Source organism: Scomber japonicus, chromosome 5 (assembly GCF_027409825.1).
Source record: "Scomber japonicus isolate fScoJap1 chromosome 5, fScoJap1.pri, whole genome shotgun sequence".
Lineage (NCBI taxonomy): Eukaryota > Metazoa > Chordata > Actinopteri > Scombriformes > Scombridae > Scomber > Scomber japonicus.
In genome coordinates this window covers 12,001,877-12,021,864 of record NC_070582.1, presented here as the reverse complement: position 1 = coordinate 12,021,864, position 19,988 = coordinate 12,001,877, and the positions used below count along the sequence as shown (strand labels likewise).

Here is a 19,988-nt window from a genome sequence, read left to right as displayed (position 1 = left end):
ACGATCCTAAATACTGCATGTGCTTCACTTTAACACGTGATAGTAATGTGTTTAACTGACTACTAAACACATCACCAGTGAGTACTTGGGTGGGTTGAATAACGGAGAAAAAGGAGACAAAAAGCCAGACATGTTGACACTTTAAGGGCTTTACAGGTAGAATTTAAAACCAGTTATCACACCTTTCCTGAGAATGTAAAAAATATATAGTGCTGAATTCAAACTGAAAGGTTCACTGACGCAGGGAAGCTTCTCATCAGTGCCAAAAATCTGCAGTAAATGAGCTGTAAGAGGTTTTTTGTCTCTGGAAGTTTAACTCTGAATTACAGCTGGGAAAATACCTGCTTGATCAATGTAGATCAAGTAGACACTGCTTCAAGCTAATAGCATCAGATTTGAATCATGGTGGAGACAAATAATCCAATACTTTAATATATTCCCATCATGTTTTTCTTATTTTTTCCCCATCTTGAAATATTGATGCAATTGTTGAAATGATTAAAGAAAAAATCAATTACTATTAATCATTATTTCCTTTCTTGCCGAGAGTGTAATGAGAAAATTTCAGACATTAGAGTGGTATTGATCTTCTCATCTAACTTTTGGCTAGAGTCAATATTTCCCAAAATGCTGAACTATTCCTTTAAAGGGAAATCATCCTTTAAGTTCTCCTTGATATTTTGCACATTTGATCTGCCACCTCATAAGAAAGCAGTCTTTATATCGACTGAGGGGCAAGTTATTTTAGCGTTTGGTGACTTTATAGCTTCATAGCTTCGAAGGCAAATTAAAGTAAAGACAGAAAAACACTCTAACAACATTACAGCACCTTAAAAACACATTAAAGGTCAGTGTTGATGTTTTAAACGTGTGACACAGGCAGACGTCAGTCTGTGTTCACCACAGATGAACCGACCTGAATAAACCGATGAAGCTCAGGGGATTGTTTTTAGCTATAATATGTGTCTTTGTTAAAAAGACATTGATGAGCTACATTTGAGCAGCATAGGATATTAAAAAGAACATATTTTTAATAACCTGCTTGATTTAAATGTGAACTGACTGAAATTAACTCCTGTGTGTGTGAAAATTCAATAAAAGTACATTTCCACCAAAAAACATGACTTTTCTCTACATTGTTCTTTATGAATTCAGCTTGTACAATATTATAATGAAGGGCACCTAATTCTGAATTGTGTTCTTAATTGATCCCTTTTTTATCTCTCCCACTCGACAGCCAGGCCCCTCTCCTCGGTCCTACATCGGGGGGTCGTCGTAGTTGTAGGTGGGAGCTGCTGAGTACTGGTTCTGCTGCATGGCTCCCTGGGCGGCTCCCATCGCCGCCTGCTGAGCTGCCTCCTGGACGTGCGGGTTCTTCCACGCCCCGGTGGCCCACTCCTCCTGGGCCTTACCAAGACTGCCACCACTGCCACGGTAGAAGTTATGAACCTGCAGCAGATACATTGTGTGAGAGTTATTCTAAAAAAAGGCATTTTTACAATTGTCAGAATTGGTTTTAAGAAAAAATATTAGTTCAATTAAAATTCAATCTAGCAAGGAAGTCAGTATGTATGTTTGTTATGACTTATGAGCTTATTTTCCCGTGGTGATGGTGCCCCCTGCATTAGTGCACTACACATGGCATGAATTTCTGGTGTTACTGATGATGATAATTGATGCAGTATCTGTGTGTTCAGGCACCAAAAATGGTATGTTATGATGCCAAAGGCAGTTATCGAGATCTGGTGTTGTCGGCAGTTGCTTCGTCCCATCTGTGATTTCAACACTCCATTTTTAATCCGTGACTCTGTACGTTACTTACTCCATCTCATGTTGGGAAGTGCTGAGACCATTTATGTGTAATTCAGACTTAACAGCATGATGGGCGCCTTCCATGAGTTGAATGTTGTAAAGATGATGTGTTAAATCACTCAGGAATATGGGTAAATAATATACTGGGTTTAAGATAAGGTTGGGGTCGAGTTAAGCATCTCAGAAGACAACTGGGATGGTTGGGTTCAGGTAAAGATCCAGGGAAAAGCATATCGACAGGAAAACTTCACAAGCCCAAAAATATCAGTGAAACACTGCTGGGGAAACACCCACACTGAGGTTTGAATCCTAGATGCTGTTTTTACATATGTATCCAAAACAGTTTTATCCTTTTTTTAAAAAACAGAAAATCCTGCACAATAGCTGCAGTAACATTATAGTTTACACGTCCCTACACAGAAAGTAGGAGAAATCAACTTAAAATTTGACTTTAAAGAGTTTTTTTTTACCAAATGAAAAGTACAAAATGCTCATTTGTGCCAGGAAAAGAAGCTTAAACTTAGTAGAACTTAAAGTAGAAATGGATAGGTCACCTTTGTGAGAGCGATGAAAGAGAGCACAGCCACTGCAGTAAACATGATGGTGGGTATCAGCATGACCACAGCTGAGCCGACGTTGGTGCTGAAGAAGGTGATGGTAGCCAGCCAACCACTGATGGGAACAACAGAACAGTAGAGGTAATTGCACACGCTGCATGAATACATGATGCATTACTGGTTATTTTCCTGGAGCTTCACATTGTTTAAAGGTAAAATCAGGCACTTTCTTGAAAGCTTTAAAAAAGGTGTGTGGTTTCTGATAACTCTTTTTTATATTCATCACTTTCTCTGGTATATTATGTACATCCTGTTGACCTTGTTGGTTAACCTAATTCACAAACTGTTCAGTATGACAGTTTTAGAGTAAAATCTTCTGCACAGTGTTGGGTGAGGTGCAATACACTGATGTGACTGAATATTTAGATTCAATATAATGACAATGTAAAGCAAACCCCTAATTAAATGAGTGGAGAAACATAACTAATACAGAGATTTGGATGTTAGGATGTCAACATACATGATAAGAACTGGTTGTTGGATGATCAAATAGCTTCAGAAAACCCTTTCCCACTAATCTTTCTGTCCAACAACTTTAGTAATTTTCTGAGACTCCAAATCTGCCACTCACTCCCATCTGACATCATGGTTGACCAGCAGATAAGAAAGGAGTTCAGGCTCTCTTTTTTCATTTTTTACACAACTATTTATGTCACTTTTCATGTGTACAAACGAATGCACCACTATGGATGCCTTCCAGGAGAAACTGTCTGGAAATGTATACACACTTTTTCCCCGAAGTGGTTGTACAACATGTCGTATGCACTCATTTTTTTTCTCTGCCTCTGCCTTTAGACAGCACTCTCCACCACCATCATCATCATCAACACTAAATAGGGAAGTGTGTTTTGGAAAAAAGGATGTTCACAGACTAGAGTAGAGTTACAAAGACTAGTAGTATCTGTGCCAAAGTTCATCAACAGCTGCTGTAGTCACCCCAAGACATTATTAAGACAATGTATGTTGTTTTTCTTTTAGTTTTGTCATCCATCTGTATTTGCACTTCATGCTAAACATGTTAGATATTTGCTATATCAGATTTAATAATCAATTTAAAGCTCTTACCACACTCCCCATCCAGGAATACCAACTGTCTGGATAATACTGATCACGACCTGGGCCATGAACACGAAGAAGAAAGCCATAAAATTGAACGAGCTGTCAGTCCTGAAGAGAGGAAAAATCAACGTCAGGAATGATCTGATTCAGCAGAATGGCATATAGACGTGTGTCGCGTGGACAGGGAGGGAACTGGCTTACTTGAAGGCTTTGTAGATGGGCCTGAACCAGCACACATAGGAGCAGGGGGTGAAGAGGATGAGCCACAGGATGGCCATGCCGAAGTTGGTCGCTCCACCACCACCACACATCCACGCCAGACAGCCAATCAGATTAACAGCCAGTGTGGCGCTATTCACTGTCGACATCAGAGAAGGAAAGCATGACCTCAACATATCCAAAACTAAACACAGAAACCTTCTTATCCTTAACTTATTATCCTTAACAAACCTGGACTGAATCACTATGAATCTCATCAACCACTCAACACCCAAACTTCTAATTCTATACTGAAGCTACAATAATTTAACCTACATTTCATTTAAAACAGCACACAGTTTCTACTCTACAAATACCAAATACTATGCATGAACTAACCTACTTTTTCACCAGACTTACATGCTTGTTTTCAAATGGCAGAACCTATGTGGTGAAAAAGATACCGCCCTTAAGTGAATATTACAATATGTCACTCACATTAGTATTATCTGCTGCTACTACACAGTGCAGGAAAAGGATCAACACTGAGCATCTGCTTTAGATTTAAGAATATTTTGCAGCACAGAGAAAACTCCAGGAGAAAATGGAAATAATATTCATCTGTTTGCATGCCAGACAGTGAACCAGTCAATCTGGTCTCTCAGTTTATGATGTTTTGGGTAAAACAAGCGACACAGCATGAGAAAACAAAGGAAGAGGACAGGTTAACAGCTTCATAAGCAAGCAACATAAAACACTGAAATTTGTACATGTAGCATTTATTTTACTTTCTCTTCCCAACACACAAACTTATAACTGCAGTACACTGCACTCACAGATCCATAAGTAGTAGAGCCTCTTGCACATGCTGCGACGCTGGTCTGGGATCTCATTGAAGTCTTGGTAAAAACATGGCTTGAGGGGGATGAATCGAGGCAGGGGAGGGAAGTTGTTCTCTAGGATACAAAGACACAGTTTAAACGCAGCTGCCCACACACTAAATTCATAAAGAAATCAAGAAAAGACAGCTGCAGTTAAAAAAAAATAGAAAAAAGGATTAGGCTTTAGCGTTTAAAAGTGCTTTATAAATGGGTTGATTTTGCTTTAGTAGACATATTGAAGAAGGGTGCTTTCTTGGCCAGCCGAGAGATATATAGTTGAACAGAGTGATATAATTATGCCCATAAATTTGAGAGTTATGTATATGTATGTATCTATATGTATGTATGTTTATTATCATTCTCCTGGATGAACATCTGTAGTTCGCTGTGAGCCATAGTACAGAAATCTGTCAGATAATTGCAGCTGTATCTCTTTGAATTGTAATTTAAAATTGATAAAACATACCTAATAAGACAGGAGCATGATCTGATAAGTTATTAGAACCAATATAACATTTCTCAACTAGTTAAACAGAGATTTGTCGTGGAATAAGATGAAAAATCGGAGGCTGTTTTTGGCTGGAAGGAAAAGGTGTTTTCTTGGCCAGAGCTGAGAGCTTACCTGCCATGATGATCGTTCAGTATTTTCCTCTTCCCACTTTGCAAACAGGCACACACACACAGACTTCAATCTCGGCTTCCTCGAAAAAACCAGACTGCAAAGAACAGGCTTGTTTTAATAAGTGCAACACAAAAAAAATAATCAATCACATATCACTCTTTCCTTGTATAGGTAACAGGCCACAATCCTCCATAGGCCTATCTGTAGCTCACTGGAATAAAAGACTTTCCACACAACCCCCATAGGATTTGATGATTACAGATGGTAACCAGTCCTCCCAGTGCATCCACCCTTCAATAGAGCATCGTTCATTGTGTCGGTAGAGATAAACATGTTGTCTTAGCCACATATAGCAGCTGTGTAATGCGCGCAGTGGGAAGCAGTGTGGCCTAAAACGTATTCATAACCTATGGGCGCATATAAAGGCGTGTTAAAGGCCTACAGAGTTACAGATTGGACTATATTCATTAAAGCTGTGTGCTTAGCTCCACATTCAACCAATAGGCTATAACTAATCAACCGCCTTCCACATCATAGGAGCATGTTTAGTAACCACAATTCACTGCTGGTGGATGTTGAGTATTGAAGGGCATCTTTCTGCTACATAACATAGCAATATGTACAAGTGCAATAGGCTGATCCTGGTTGATTTTTTTTTAATGGATTATGGTCTCTAACACTGCCTTTATGAGTGTATTTCCTTCGGCAGTGATGCTGCAGCAGGACACCGTGCATCGTGATCACACCAGCCACAGGATGGAGGAGCGTCCTTCAGCCCTGTGTGCATCAGAGCCTCTTCAGTAGGTCAAGCCCAAACTCCTTCACCACAAAACCAGACCCGATGCTGCAGGTTTCGAGGGTTTTTTTGGTTTTTTTACTACTGAATCTGGTTTATTTTTAAAACACATTCATCCCACCCCATCCCCCTCACCTGCTTCTGCCTGGAGTGTAATGAAAATGCAGTAATTAAAAAAAGGAAAGAAAACGCCTTACCCTCCAGTTTAGTCCGAGTATGTCGCTAGAAAAGCTGCGTCCGTTTCAATTGCATCCTATGTGTTAATCTGCATTTAAAAAAACACATGCATTGACAGCCAGATCCGCCTGTGACACACTAATATGCAGCGCTTTCTCTCAAATGATGATGGGCTCCGGAGTAAGAGGCGGTCACGTGACGTAAGGTCTTTTCATTTTACGCACACAGAGCTGCCATACCGATGGTTTTACCCGCCCGGGTAAGAGGGAGGATCAGGAAGGGGCCCGGGAGGGAAAAAAAAGGAAAGAAAGAAACGGGATTTGTTGCTGAGCTGAACAAACCAATCAGAAAGCAGACATATTTCACCTGACTCCGCCCCCCCCTCCCCTCCCCGATGCTGTCCACAGTGCTGAAACCATAGACATGGATGTGTCATCGGAGCTGCTGGATATGGCTCCTCCAGTTTCATCCCCCCACTGGTCACTTAGTAGTATTGCAGCAAAAAATCCCCCTGTGACCTAAAAAGCATCTTCCCCATATAGATCCACATTGTTGTAAAAGAGACATCTATGAAACTGTTGACAGCAGTTGAAGGAGCCATGTTTTTGATTTGAGTAATGTTCCTCCCCAGGGGTGGAACCTTGATTTGAGAAGGGGGGGGGGGGGGGGGGGGTTTGAATCCCATTTCATTTAGGGACTATGGTGATACAAAATCCAGGAAATAATTAACTTGATCATAATGATATACTCTGCCGGAAAGTTTGGTACTATCAACCTAGACTGGTAAAATATGCACTGAATTATCTCAGAGAGGCCAAAGACTCTTTAAATAACAGTTTCAGAATTGTGAAAGCTTTATTCTATTTGTGAAAATGTGGTAAAGGCAGATTTCACTGTTTGTTTGTTTGTTTTTTTTCATATGTAGACCGCTTTAGACCATGCAAGAATAGATGAAACAATTGTGGTTGCGGTTGAAAAATAAGAAAAAAAATTAATAAATGAATTTGAAAGTGGGAGGGACACAAACAGGATTTTGACAAGTGTGGGGTGGGAAGATGTCCCCCCTGTCCCCACTGGAAATTACGCCCCAGTTACTCCCAAACACTTGGGGGTACATGATAAAGGCGCGGCTGGGCACAGGTTGTTTGAGTTCATCATTGTTGCCAGTTGGAAATTTCAACTGGAATGCCCCCTGAAGTCAGATTTCTGATTCGGAAAGTCAGACGAGCCTCATCAGCCCTGACCTCGAAATCCAAGATGGTAGCCCTGTGCGTCAACAGTGTGAACGTTGTAGTAATATCCCATTTATTAGCAGTTTTGTCTTATTTGTGTCTCGTTAAATCAGTCATACACACAGCACTGTCCAACACATACATACACCATGTTTGTTGTGTGACGTGTGCCTGGTCATCATATTGGAGTGAACAACAGTCAACAATCATCTGACTTTTAGCTGTACAAGCAGATTAAACACTCAAGACAGGTTTTACAGTATTACTTTTCCCATTTAAGTGGCAATTTTATTGAGTTCTACTATTGTGTAAGTTAGGTAACATGAAATATTGCTTCAGCCTATCCTGAAAATGACCTGACATTGTTGTGATGATGGTAGGGATGTGAATCAATGTTGATGTTGAGAGCTGGTTCCAAATTGTCCAATCCATTATAATCAAATGCCTCTGAGCTTATCAGTTCCTCTATGGATGTCCAGGCATGTGGTGTTTATGTAACAAAAAACGTGAAACTCAACTGCAAAGGAGATGCAGCTTCTGGACAGTCTACAGCGTACACATGCTAGAGTTATCTCCCGCTATAATTCCTATTCAAAAAAGGCAGTGGTTGCAAGCATTTTTCGATGTAATGACTAAATAATTCACTTTGTCAGACAAACATGAAGTAAGCTGAGAATTGAATTGTGCAGAAAAGTCTCGACTGATAGTGGAGGAAATGGTTGTGGCAGTGGTCTAACAGCCCCTGGTTGACTGCGGTTGGATCTGCATGCTCTGCTGTGAGAACAGACACTTGCAAAAGTCCTGAAATAAATTAATCAGTTTCACTTTCTGTGTGATTGACATTATGCAATCTACAGCATGTACTTGACAATGATCAGCATCCATTAGTTTAACCGCGCTACTGTATGTCATACTCAAAACTGATGCACACCATCTTGGCTGTATTTCTTTTATAATATATAATTCAAATCCTCAACGTCAAATCTCAATCGTTGGACACTTCCTCTTCAATCTTGATTCTCTGCACTGGCTGATAAGATCTTCATACTTGGCCACTTTTCTCTCAAAGGCTTCATTCAGGCTTTCCTCCCACAGTACCTCCAATATGACGACCTGCTTGGTGGAGTCTGACTAGAGAACCACATCAGGATTTAGGTGGTGGTGGTAATGTGCTGGGGGAAGTTTAGCTGCAGACCCAAGTCCACAGACATACAGTATTTCAGTCCAGTTTCAGGTGTTGTTTGTTCTCCAGCTCTGACAAATTTGATGAGCTTGGAAGAATATGCAAAGCAAACACAGTTCATAAAATAAGTCCAGCAGAAATGTCCGATAGGTCAGACATCCACGTTCAACTACATGTTTCCAAATGTTAGAGCTATGGCTGAAAATGACAACAGACAAGTTTGCTGAGTTCACACATCTCCGCAATTCAAATCAATCACCACTTATCTATCCAGAAGTGTTGTTGTCAGCGTGATGTCATGGTCTATAGTTCTTATCAATGGCGGAGTAATACTTTTTTCATTTGAGCATGGCTAGGTGTGCAGTCATGCTGATTGTATCACACTGGTAGTGTCTAGATTCAGATCCAGATGACTTTCTTTATCCCAGAGGGCAATTCAGTTTTACAATCTACACAGACCTGATACAAAACAAAAGCACACACACACAGACTGTCAGGTGTAGTGGGCTGTGCCAGAGATCATAGATAAATGGACAGATGTGCACATTGACACCTTGCAAAGTAAATAAATAAAAACATTAGAGGATATATTGCACAATGTTACCTTCAATGAATGACCACACCAGCCATGTGAGAAAGTAAAAACAAGATATAAACCAACTATTTTGGTTAAGAAATAAGTAAGACAGTTATTTAAGGTCATTCACTGAGAAATGGCACCTATTTAAAGTGACTACAGTCAACAGTTAGCAGCCTGATAGCAGAAGTAATAAAAGAACGAGAGTAGTAGTTTGTTTTCCTCAGGGGACCTACTGTATGTAATGCCAGCCTGAGAGCATTAAAGTGAATTCGCTAGAGAGGATGTGACTGCTGGACTCCAATAATCTTGGAACAGAGCTTGACAATACTGTTAAGACTGTTTCTGTCCTTCACAGATAGTCCACCAAACCAACAAATAAAAGAAAAAGTCAAAAGACTTTCAATAAAAGCAACGTAGAAGGTGGTTAAAATGACGTTACAAACTACAATTAAGTTTCCTCTCTGTTGCCCACACTTAATGATCAACTCTGTGTTCACATTGAACTTTAGTTGACCAATAAAATTATTTGGTCAGAACTTCCTGTTGTATAATGTTCATGCTGAGCACAGCAGACATGTTGGTGACTCTGTTTTGTGTGAAGGTTAGCTGGGCTGAGTAGTATGTCATACACTGCCTGGATGAGGGACTTTACTCTGTGGAGCTACTAAGAAAATGTTTAAAGATATATAGACCATACTAGAGTCACTGTTTCTAAGTAAATCGTCTAATACTATGTAGTATTATGTTTAATAATGACAAATAATGCATATTGAATAAATTGATATTTCTAGTTTTTCGCTGAAGATGTTCCTGCAACTGACCAGCACCTGCACGGGGGTATTATCCACTTATAAATTTGTATTTTTATGAATTAATTACCAAAACAAAAAATAAAAGACTGTGAAATTTGAATGAGAGCATTTCACTAGGTTTCAAAGGTTTCTCAAATTCAAAGATTTTCAAGTGTGCCATACATGCAGCAATGCCATTCCCTTGACAGTAACAGTACACAGTGTAATATAAAACCTGAAGACTTAATAAAAACCTAACACCAATCTGCTATAACTGTCTCAGTTTGTATTTGTGCATTAAGAAAAAGAAAAAGAACCAACCTTCAGACTGACGTTGAGAAAACCTTGAGAGAAGTATTCCTCCTCTGTAAGAAAACTTTGTCAATGTGAAACTTTCCACTGATCAGTTTCTTTAAAGTGGTTCTTTTCTTTCCCGCTGTCTTTGGGTTTTGCGTGCAGTTTCTGAAGTGGGTGTTTCCTTTGCTTATCTTCTGGTAACGTCTGACATTTTTACTGTCTTGACCCAGTTGTTACTCTTATCATTCATAGTAAAAAGATTTTTAATTTTTAAATGACTGGAATCTGACAAGTAATTTGACACTGAAATGGATCCATGCTTATAAATAAAATGAAATGAGTATTTAACTTAGGCTTCCTCTGGGATAAAGGTGAAATAAAGACTATGTGACAAATGTTATAAATTATACATGGGAGCTAAAACATAGAAACAATTGTGGGATGGTACCTCATGCTCAATAGACAGCCTCTTAAGTGGTAATTTAATGGTGTCTGAACTTATTCAGTCAATTCTTATGATCAGATGTTTAGCAAATAATACACTAGAGCTATAAAAGAGGGCAAATGTTTCACCATTTTCTCATTTTATGAGTATCTCACAAGACAGAAAGGAGCGAACATGTTCAAGGACTGACTGATTGATGTCGTCACAACTTTGGTAATGACTGTATTGCTCATTGCAGTGTGGAAGGGTTAGGGTTAGGGTTGTTTTTTAGCAGAAAAGGCAGCAATCTCCATTGTCATGAAGATTATTACTCAGCCTGTGAAACATTTGTGTTTCCTGCAGCTCCGGAGGGACATAGTCCAAAGTTTAAAAAGAAACAACACTGATAATGTCACAAAACAATGTTGTGTTGTTACTTATATTAGGCAAATGCCATGCCATGGACATTTTGGACATAATTTAAAATACATTTGTACACTTACCATAAAGGTCTGATTGCTTTTCAGAGGGGTCACTTTGCTGGTAAAGAACTGTGCGTTTTGAATAGATTAAGCTCTGTTTCGAAGAGTTACACAACTTTAGAAACGAAGTGGGTGAGAAGGAGTAAGTGAACATGTTTATTCTTCAGGGCTGGATCCACAACTCCCAACAATAGCCTATGTATTATGGAAAAATATACCTAATATTCATAATCCACTCAATGACCATCAGTAGGTTACATTCAGTGGAGTTTGGTTGGTCTAAAATAGGCTCTTTCGTTAATAAGGTTGGTAATTGTGAATGCAAGCAGGCAGTACCTAATGTATTTGCTACCTAATGTGATAATTTTTACTAGGTTAGTTGTGAAATAATAAAAATTGTTTTGTTGTGTCTGCTGATGAAATGTATGTGACTGGAATGCTCATACATGTCTCATTCAGGGCTCTGAATTGAATACAACGTAGATAATGCACACTGAAAATGCACTGACCTTTTTGTTCACCTATGGGGGGTTGCTAAGGCTCCTACACTTCCCCAATCCCTTATATGTCTAATTTGTTTCTGTTGTTTTAGTGCGAGTTTTAAAGTTGTATTTCGTACACATTTGTTTGTGTACATTTGCGTACATGTCGTAATTCTGACAGCACTTGAACGCCTCAGCGCCCGCAGCCACCGCTAGCTTTCTGCAGTGTTATGAGTTGAGTACAACTGAAGGTAACACGGCCAATAATCTCCTAAAACTTCTTTCTGCCAGGTGAAATAGGTCCAGTTGCTCCTTATACATTCAGGGCAGCACAGTGAGCCGACAGTGTTGTATTTCCTGTGTTTTATGTAGCAGCTGTTCATTTGTTGTAGCTCAGTTAGCTAACATGAGCTAATGTTAACGTAGCTTCCTGTCCGAGTCAACAGGATTTGACTAACATCATACAGGAACTAAACAGCTTTAAATGAAATAACCATAGCTGTCTGTGAGTGTACAACTATGCACATAGGTGGGACTTTTCGTGTTGGGGTGTCAGTGTTTGGTTTTCGTTAAGCATGAAAGATAACAATAGCTGCAGAGGTGCAAGAAGTATTCAGATCCTTTATTTGAGTAAAAGTGCCAATAAAGCAATGTAAAAATACTGTACTACAAGTAAAAGTCATGCATGAAAAATCCTACTTAAGTAAAAGTGCATAAGTATTATGAGCTTGATGTAGTATTACAGTAAAAGTAGTGGTTTGGTTCCTCTGCTTGATATATTATTATGTATGACATCATTATATTATTAATAGTGATTCATCAGTGTTAGAGCAGCATGTTACTGCTGTAGCTGCTGGAGGTGAAGCTAGTTTAAACTACTTTACATACAGTTATCCAGTTCCTTCAAACAGTGGCCAGATGAACCTGAGGGGTCGTGAGATGAGTAATGGGAGATGAAAGGAGAAAAATAAAGAATTGAGATATAATCAGCTGAAAATAATTATTACCTTCAAGAGCTCGACAGATATATCGGTCAGCTGATATTATCGGACAATATTGGTCTTTTACAGATATATTGGTATCTATCAGTGCATATTGTCTGATATGATTTTTTTTTTATATTATTTTTTTTAAGTTACATAGGCAGCATTTAATGTATACTCTTTTTTTATTTTTAGTTATTCATAATTATTCAATTTCCAGTGTTTATTGTTAAACTGTAAAACATAATTCCTCCATTACATATTTTTATGTTTATATATATATATATATATATATATATATATATGTATATATTCTGTATTAATAAGATTATCGGCCAATATATAGATTTTTTACTTTCTAATATCAGTATCGACATCAGCCCCAAAAATCCAGTATCGGTCGGGCTCTATTATGTTCAACCTTCAATGAAATGGTTTGAGGATTAGAGGAACACTGACGGGAGGACACAGCTGTTTAGAGGTGCTTGCCTTCTGTTAACACCTGACTCAGTTTTTGGCTTTGCTTCACTTGTGTCTAATCTTATCACCTTTTGTCTGCAGTGCTGGGAATGCAGCCACCTCTCCCACCTGAAGCGGTCAGAGAGCTGGTGTGCTCCTGTCTGCACAGAGACCCGGTCGCAGCAGACCTCCGCTGCAGCCTGTTTGTTGCAGCTGCACAGAACTACAAGAGGGACTCACTGCTTCGACCGTTTCCTCCCAGATACATAAGTGGTGACAATAAAGACTTTGAGGACTTGGTAAGATGGTATACAACATAGAGTCAGTGGGAAGCTTTTGAATACTTAATGTTGTAGAATTTATGTTTACATATCTCTCTGTAGTCTAAGGACACACATTCATTCATCATGAGTGTGGGGGTGATGTGATGTACATACACTTGGTGGCAGTAGTGTGCTGTGAAAGGTAGCATTGTGTCAGTAAAAGAGGAGAAGAACAAGACTCAATACTGGTGTAAATGATGCTTCTTTTTTTTTAAAGCAAGACTTTGCAAATGGTTTTAGAGAATGTTCAAAATATTCAAAATATCTTTAGTGAGAAATGTTTAAAGTATATCCAGAGACACTTATAACAAAGCACATGATGGGGATGCAAACCAAGAGTTAGGGTTAAATACTATCTGAACTAATGAAGGAAGGGCAAACAGGTAACTAGACGCAAAAGAGACACCAGGAGCAGGGCTAACGAGAGGGGCCGTGACGCCGTGTGTCTCCATAGCAGGATCCACCCCTGAAAGACAATCTCCCGGAACTTTTACTGGGGCAAAACGAGTCCCTGCCTCTGGGTATGTACTCTATGCGGCCTTGAAAAATTCCTGGATGGCTTGAGATTGACTTGTTGCTGATTGGGTGTACTCAAAGCAGGATGTGACGTCAACAGAAAGCGCCAAAATAAGCGCCATCTTTATCGATTGAAACTGTTGCAGAATGATTACAGCACCTCCAGAGTCTGGTGGATCCTACTAAGGTCTTACTCTGCAATGGAGACATAACAGCTGAGAGGACAGAGAGAGAGGATGTTACTGTAAAGTTCCCGCCTCCTAAATTTTACCCGTAACTTCCTTAATGGAAATGAGGCTAAGGATGATGCAGGGCAGGTGTGGAGGGGAAAGGCAGAACAGAGACAGACACATCCACACAACACACAGATGGACAGACAGACTTGAAGGCAGAAGGAAAAACACCAAGAAGACACAGAGAACAGACCAACTAATAAAAGACAACCAAAGTAATAATTCGGTCTTTCCAAAACAAAGTCCAACTCGAAATACGCCCTTACCCACACAGTCCAGTCTTCACAAAGAGAAGAAGTCTGAGGGTGTCTGGACAACAGCGACTGTTGGGAATGCTCGTCATATGAATGAACTTATCTGTGATCGTGTCATTTATGAAGAGATTATAACAACTGATATTTGGTGCAAAGACAATAAGGTTTTACATACTCTGAAAAATGAAAACAACCTTTTCTTGTCTAGTTGGCAGATGTGAACTCTTTCCCTGGTGTGCGGGATTTGGTGAGACTGCGACCTGGTGAGGGAGATCATCATTTGGCTCTCGCTCACTGGATTCTGTCTTCAAAGAGCTTCGCTGTGAAGACTCTACAGAAAGATGAGGTAGGTCACGACAAGTGAAAACATATAAACTGCAGCGTCTCTAACCACTTTCTTACTTTGTTCACACTGTGCCTCTCTGATCTCCACCAGTATGCCAAACTTTGTAACTTGATGGAAAACGGAGGCGTTTCTGCGCCTGCGCCAGACTTCCTGTTTGAGCTGGAGTACTGTGACCAGATGAATGCGAGGTTCGAGAGGACGAGAGCGGGCAGAGATGTCTTCTACGCATTCCACGGGAGCCGACTGGAGAACTTTCACTCAATCATTCACAACGGGCTGCACTGTCACCTCAACAAGGTCGGTGCAGATGTCACAGCTGAATCCCTTCTGTGGCAGTAACGGGCTGAAAATACTTCAATGCTCTCTTGTGGGTCTTTATTATCAAATATATTTAGATCTTATCCAGGTTACGAAAGATTGGGGATTCTTCTACTGTTTGCAGAAATACAAGTTGTTTCTGACTGATGTGGAAACTTATATCTAGTCAACCTGGTTTCTTTTTTCTCATGTCGTGTGCAGAACTCTGTGTTTGGAGAGGGGACCTACCTCACCAGTGACCTCAGCATGGCCGTTCTTTACAGCCCCCACAGCAGCGGTTGGCGAGAAAGTCTCTTGGGTCCGCTGCTCAGCTGTGTTGCCTTATGTGAAGTCATTGATCACCCAGATGTAAAGTGCCAGGTGAAGAAAAAAGGTGAGTTAATCATGTGTCACCCTGTACAAACAGAGCTTGATTTACTGAAAATTTGCATGTGCTGGCGGTAAGAGCATCTATAAATAATACGCTGCTGTTCCTGTGGAGAGGAGGAGAAAAAGGCACAATGGCAGAAAACCCACCTGTGTCAATATTTTTTTGAATGGAATATTTTTGGTTTTATGAAGCGTTTTTTCTGTTATTTGTTCTACTGTAACTTCCACTAGAACCTCTAATTCCATTGGATCAAATTTCAATTTCATTTGCGGGCTTTCTGCTCGTCCAAACTCTCCATAAAGATACACAAAACCCTCATTTAAATACTGGCTTCTGCACCTGTTGTCATTTATGCTGTTATTCTCTGCAAAACTCACACACAATGTAGTACTCTTTATTCAGGATCTTAGTAAATCAGACCCACAGAGTATGAATCCTGTAACATTGATGTTTAATATAATCACCCACTATTATCCCATTTCAGACTCTGAAATCGTTGACCGTCAACGCTCGAGGGCAAAAAACAGCGAAGGAGGCGACGTGCCACAGAAATACTTTGTGGTCACCAATAATCAACTTTTACGAGTCAAGTACCTGCTCGTTTACTCTCAGAGGAGGCACCTGTCCAGGTAAGAACCTCCTGGATCAGACCACAGATCATTTGGGGAAAATAACACAAATATACACACTATAGTATATAAATAAAAAGCAACGTTTATATAAAAAATAACATTTATGTCAATGTTTATAATTCTGCACAAGCTTCACATGGTTTACTTTCACTTTCATTGATGTGATGAGCTTAGTGTGATGTAGTGAAGTTCAGAGATTCTTATTCATTTAGCAGAAGTGCTTATTGATACAGATGCTTCCTGTTCATTTTAGGGTATTATCTGCCTTTATTGGATAGAGTGCATTTAAAAGCTTGACAGGAAATGATTGACTGGAGAGAGGCTGGATCACATGTAACAATTGTCCCTGGACAGATTTGAACAAGGAACATTAAAATAGATTCTCTTCTAGGTACCTATTCATAGTTTTAAATGAGATGTATAGTTTGTATTTTGACTTAGGGTTAAAAAACAAAGAAAATAGATGTATCCTAGAAATGGATAAATAACTTTAACAAATTGAATAGCATTTTTCTAGACCATACCAAAAATCAAAATCCAGGCCTGCTGTTGTCAAGGAAACAGAGTTGTAATAAGGTGAATGAGTTAGTTTGAGTTGATCATCGTTATGTTTTTGTGGGTTTTTCCTCTCCAGACATTCCCGCAGCACCTCCTGGCTCCTTAGACACCATTTTGCTCTCATGATGAGTCTCTACCTTCTGCTGCTCATATTTCTCGGTGCCTTCAACTCCACCACCTTCGTATCCTTTTGGAACAGGCTGTTCAGGTGACAAGACAACAGGACAGACGGCCTGGATGTGGCTCCACTGTGCCTTCCTGATCAGAGACTGACCGGAGGCCTGAGCAGCAATTTTATGCACCTTTTTATACTATTTCCTCTCCAAAATCTTTCCTTTCATTTGTACAAATAGTTATCATTACTGTTACACCAAGATAACGAAGGGTATCTTTTCAAATAGCAGCATTGTATTAATTTCATTAAAATGTGCAATGAGACATTTTTCATTTTAAAAATGTAATGCAATGTTTCGACCTTAATTGTTCTGGTTTAGTAAACATCCTCATCATTTTGTAGTTGCTGTGGGGTCTGAGGACAGTTTAAGTAACCAAAGGGGGAAAAACAAAGAACTTTACATTAAAATAATCTTGTTTAATTAAGTAAGAAAGGTTGGGACAAACATTTAGGTGTTTTTTTTTTGTAGCACATTAACTGATGGTACTGGGTCATTAGTGTAACTGGTGCCTATAAATGCTTCCTAAATGCTTAAGTTTGTACTACTCGGTTTATGGGAGATGAATGAGTAAGGACTTTTTATAACTCATGATTTAAGTGTAACTTTACGGTATTTAACATCATATCTAGGTTTGATGAAGGAAAAATACAAGAGGTGGCCTTTCTGGTGATTCTAACATACAGTAAGGCTGAATCCAAATGCCGACTCTCTGGACTTGTGGACATTGTTACGTTCACTGTTGTCATGTCAAGTCTGTGAGGGTGCTGGCTTTGCAAGGAGGTAAAATGCGCTTGGAGACCTCTATCATTTTCATGGAGATAAATTGAAATTCCCAACCTCATTTCAAAGTGATTTTCTGAGCGGCCCCTGACGGTTTTTGATATGTGTGCGTCTGCTGATTTACTCTCAATGAATCTGGTGGGAACACTCGGTGAGGATTTCCCTTTACATGCTAAACATTGCTAATATTCACATTAAATCCTCGTTGTGGAGCTTCACATTATAGATGGGGGGGAACCTCATCCCATCTAAATTTAGTGGATTTTAATAAAGAAATCCATGTTATTAAGCCTAGACGTGTTATTCTGTGATCAATTAATTTATACAGCAAAAGTGAAAAAAGCAAATGTCATTAAAAGTAAATATTTTTAATAGTTTATTATTAATATGATGATTTTTTTTTTTTTTTCAATTTTGAATAATAATTAGTATTTTTTTATATCCTCACTTTATAGCCTATTTGCTGCAGGATTATGGGTCATTTTCTGAGCAAAGTGTAGTTAAGTCTGGACTCAAGTGGGCTCTCTTGAAGTCTGCATAAAGTCCACTTGAGTCCCCTTGTGGGACTGCACCTGCAAAGTCTGAACATTTGGATTCAGCCTAAATGTAATAAATGGTTTGTAGGAAGGCCACTGATGACTTAGTTTATGATTATTTGGGACATGCTTTCATATCATTGTAGCAGTAGAGGAGGTAAGCTGAAGCAGCAGATTCTTAAAATTTGTTTCCAACTTTTTTTGACTAATAAAATTATACTTTGATTTAAATTTGGCTGAACATTTTTTTAAGGGTGAGTACAGTCTGTTCCAAAGTTGATTCATAAATCTCAGCAAACAAGTGGTTGAACTGACGATCCTTTCAACATCACAGACTCTATTGTTCCCGGGTTTTGTGCTGTTCATGCACATATATTCAACTTTAACATAGGTCTGCAGCCTCTGAGAGGGGCACATTTATTACAGCTGGCATGCGGACAGTCCTTTGTTATCCTTTGTTTTTATCAGCTTAAAAAAAGAAGGATATATGGGATTGATAACAGAGGCGGCATGCTTTGATGACACATCTTGCCGTCCTAATAGGCACCTGATATGCTGATGTGTAGACTCTGTTAAAAGCAAAAGAAATGTAGAAAAGTGTGTTTTTTGCAATGTGAGGACAAATAATTATTGAAATGATGAAGTGCTGAATTTAAAAGTTATGGCAAGTTTTAGCTAGAAAATAGATATTTTCTGGTTCGTACATGTGTATCCAAAGTGCACATTTTAGCAGATTTTGAAAAAAAGTAAACCTTTTATTTAACAAGAGAAGTGAATTATTTAATTAATTTAGGCATAACTGCTTATACAAAACCGACCACACGGATGCTTTCTTATTGATCCTTTTTTCTCACGTTGGCTTCAGTTCCTTTAAAAACAAGCTGAAAGGGAGCTGCACAATCCTCTCTGGTGTTTGATTAAACACCAGATATCACTCCTCTTAAGTGATGCAACTGACTGGCAAGTTAATAGAGAAGATGAAAGAAAACTCAGGCCTTTGTTTTGGTATAAAATCTGCCCCCCATCTTGTGAAATCCTCCAGATAAACGGCTTCTTCAGAAACGCCTCACATTTGAAGGACGCAGAACAAACTGCCCATTGTTGGTCCACACTTTATTCCCTTTCTCTACAAGCTTCATTATTGCTGCCTCATAAACTGTCAGTTATTCAATAACCATCAACTGTCGGGGGCAACAATGGTGGAGGGGACTCAAGACTGTGAACCAGAAACCTCCTTAACTGGGAACTGCATGAAGACATGATGGTACTGATTTGACTGTCGTTCATTATATTGTTGTCCTACCATTATCCTCCCTTCTTATTGAAAGAAATAATAATAATAATTTGTGAATAATTTCAAGGCATGTTTCCAAGGTGAGTTCACTCAGTCATAGATTGAGGTTCATTATATCAGGATTCCTCTGTAGAAGACTTAAAAAACAGTATCTGACTGTCCAGGTCATGTGTAAAGCATCATGGTAGTAAGTGCTTGATCAATTATAATCACCTATCCACTGCTGTTTGTGTTACAATGCGGCATGAATTGAGACCAACCACAAAAGGTGATAATTGTCAGTAGAAAACTTCTGTCATCTGGCCCAGACTGAAATAACTCAACAACTACTGGATGGATTCACATTAATGTTTTGGGTTTTTTTTTTTTACAAATATTCATGTTCCCCAGAGGATGAAACCATTAGATGGTGGTAGTCCTCTGACTTTTTTCTCAGGCTGACACTTCTGTTGTTCAGTGATACATCTTTACAGCTTTTAGACTCCAGGTGACAGACTTCTCTTCACCAGTAAAATACAGACAGGTGACAAATTGAAGGAAAAAACGGTACAAGTCTGAATTGGTTGACCCCTTCAGT

The 19,988-nt window shown here is 39.2% G+C and overlaps 2 protein-coding genes across 2 annotated transcripts; one reads left to right on the top strand and one right to left on the bottom strand.

The window, feature by feature from the left end:
• Window positions 1–1,257: 1,257 nt before the first annotated feature.
• On the bottom strand, window positions 1,258–5,196 carry scamp5a (secretory carrier membrane protein 5a). The gene is made up of 6 exons (XM_053319860.1): window positions 5,190–5,196; window positions 4,523–4,672; window positions 3,690–3,846; window positions 3,495–3,596; window positions 2,367–2,484; window positions 1,258–1,449 (listed from the first exon to the last, which is right to left on the bottom strand). The coding sequence occupies exons 1-6, from the start codon at window positions 5,194–5,196 to the stop codon at window positions 1,258–1,260; spliced, it is 726 nt and encodes a 241-aa protein (XP_053175835.1).
• A 6,626-nt stretch (window positions 5,197–11,822) lies between these two features.
• Window positions 11,823–17,811, top strand: parp16 (poly (ADP-ribose) polymerase family, member 16). Its single transcript, XM_053319821.1, has 7 exons — window positions 11,823–11,884; window positions 13,178–13,374; window positions 14,610–14,747; window positions 14,838–15,044; window positions 15,267–15,438; window positions 15,920–16,064; window positions 16,702–17,811. Exons 2-7 carry the CDS (start codon window positions 13,186–13,188, stop codon window positions 16,835–16,837), a joined length of 987 nt encoding a protein of 328 aa, XP_053175796.1. The 5' UTR covers window positions 11,823–11,884; window positions 13,178–13,185; the 3' UTR covers window positions 16,838–17,811.
• The last annotated feature ends 2,177 nt before the right edge of the window (window positions 17,812–19,988 follow it).

Excerpts from the sequence above, each read along its gene's own strand:
- scamp5a (XM_053319860.1), bottom strand. Across the intron at positions 3,847-4,522 it reads GCTCTACTACTTATGGATCT|TGAATAGCGCCACACTGGCT; the intron begins GTGAGTGCAGTG and ends TGATGTCGACAG. Across the intron at positions 3,597-3,689 it reads CCCATCTACAAAGCCTTCAA|GACTGACAGCTCGTTCAATT; the intron begins GTAAGCCAGTTC and ends TCCTCTCTTCAG.
- parp16 (XM_053319821.1), top strand. The coding sequence starts at position 13,186 with ATGCAGCCACCTCTCCCACCTGAAGCGGTCAGAGAGCTGGTGTGCTCC. Across the intron at positions 14,748-14,837 it reads AGACTCTACAGAAAGATGAG|TATGCCAAACTTTGTAACTT; the intron begins GTAGGTCACGAC and ends GATCTCCACCAG. Across the intron at positions 15,045-15,266 it reads TGCACTGTCACCTCAACAAG|AACTCTGTGTTTGGAGAGGG; the intron begins GTCGGTGCAGAT and ends TGTCGTGTGCAG.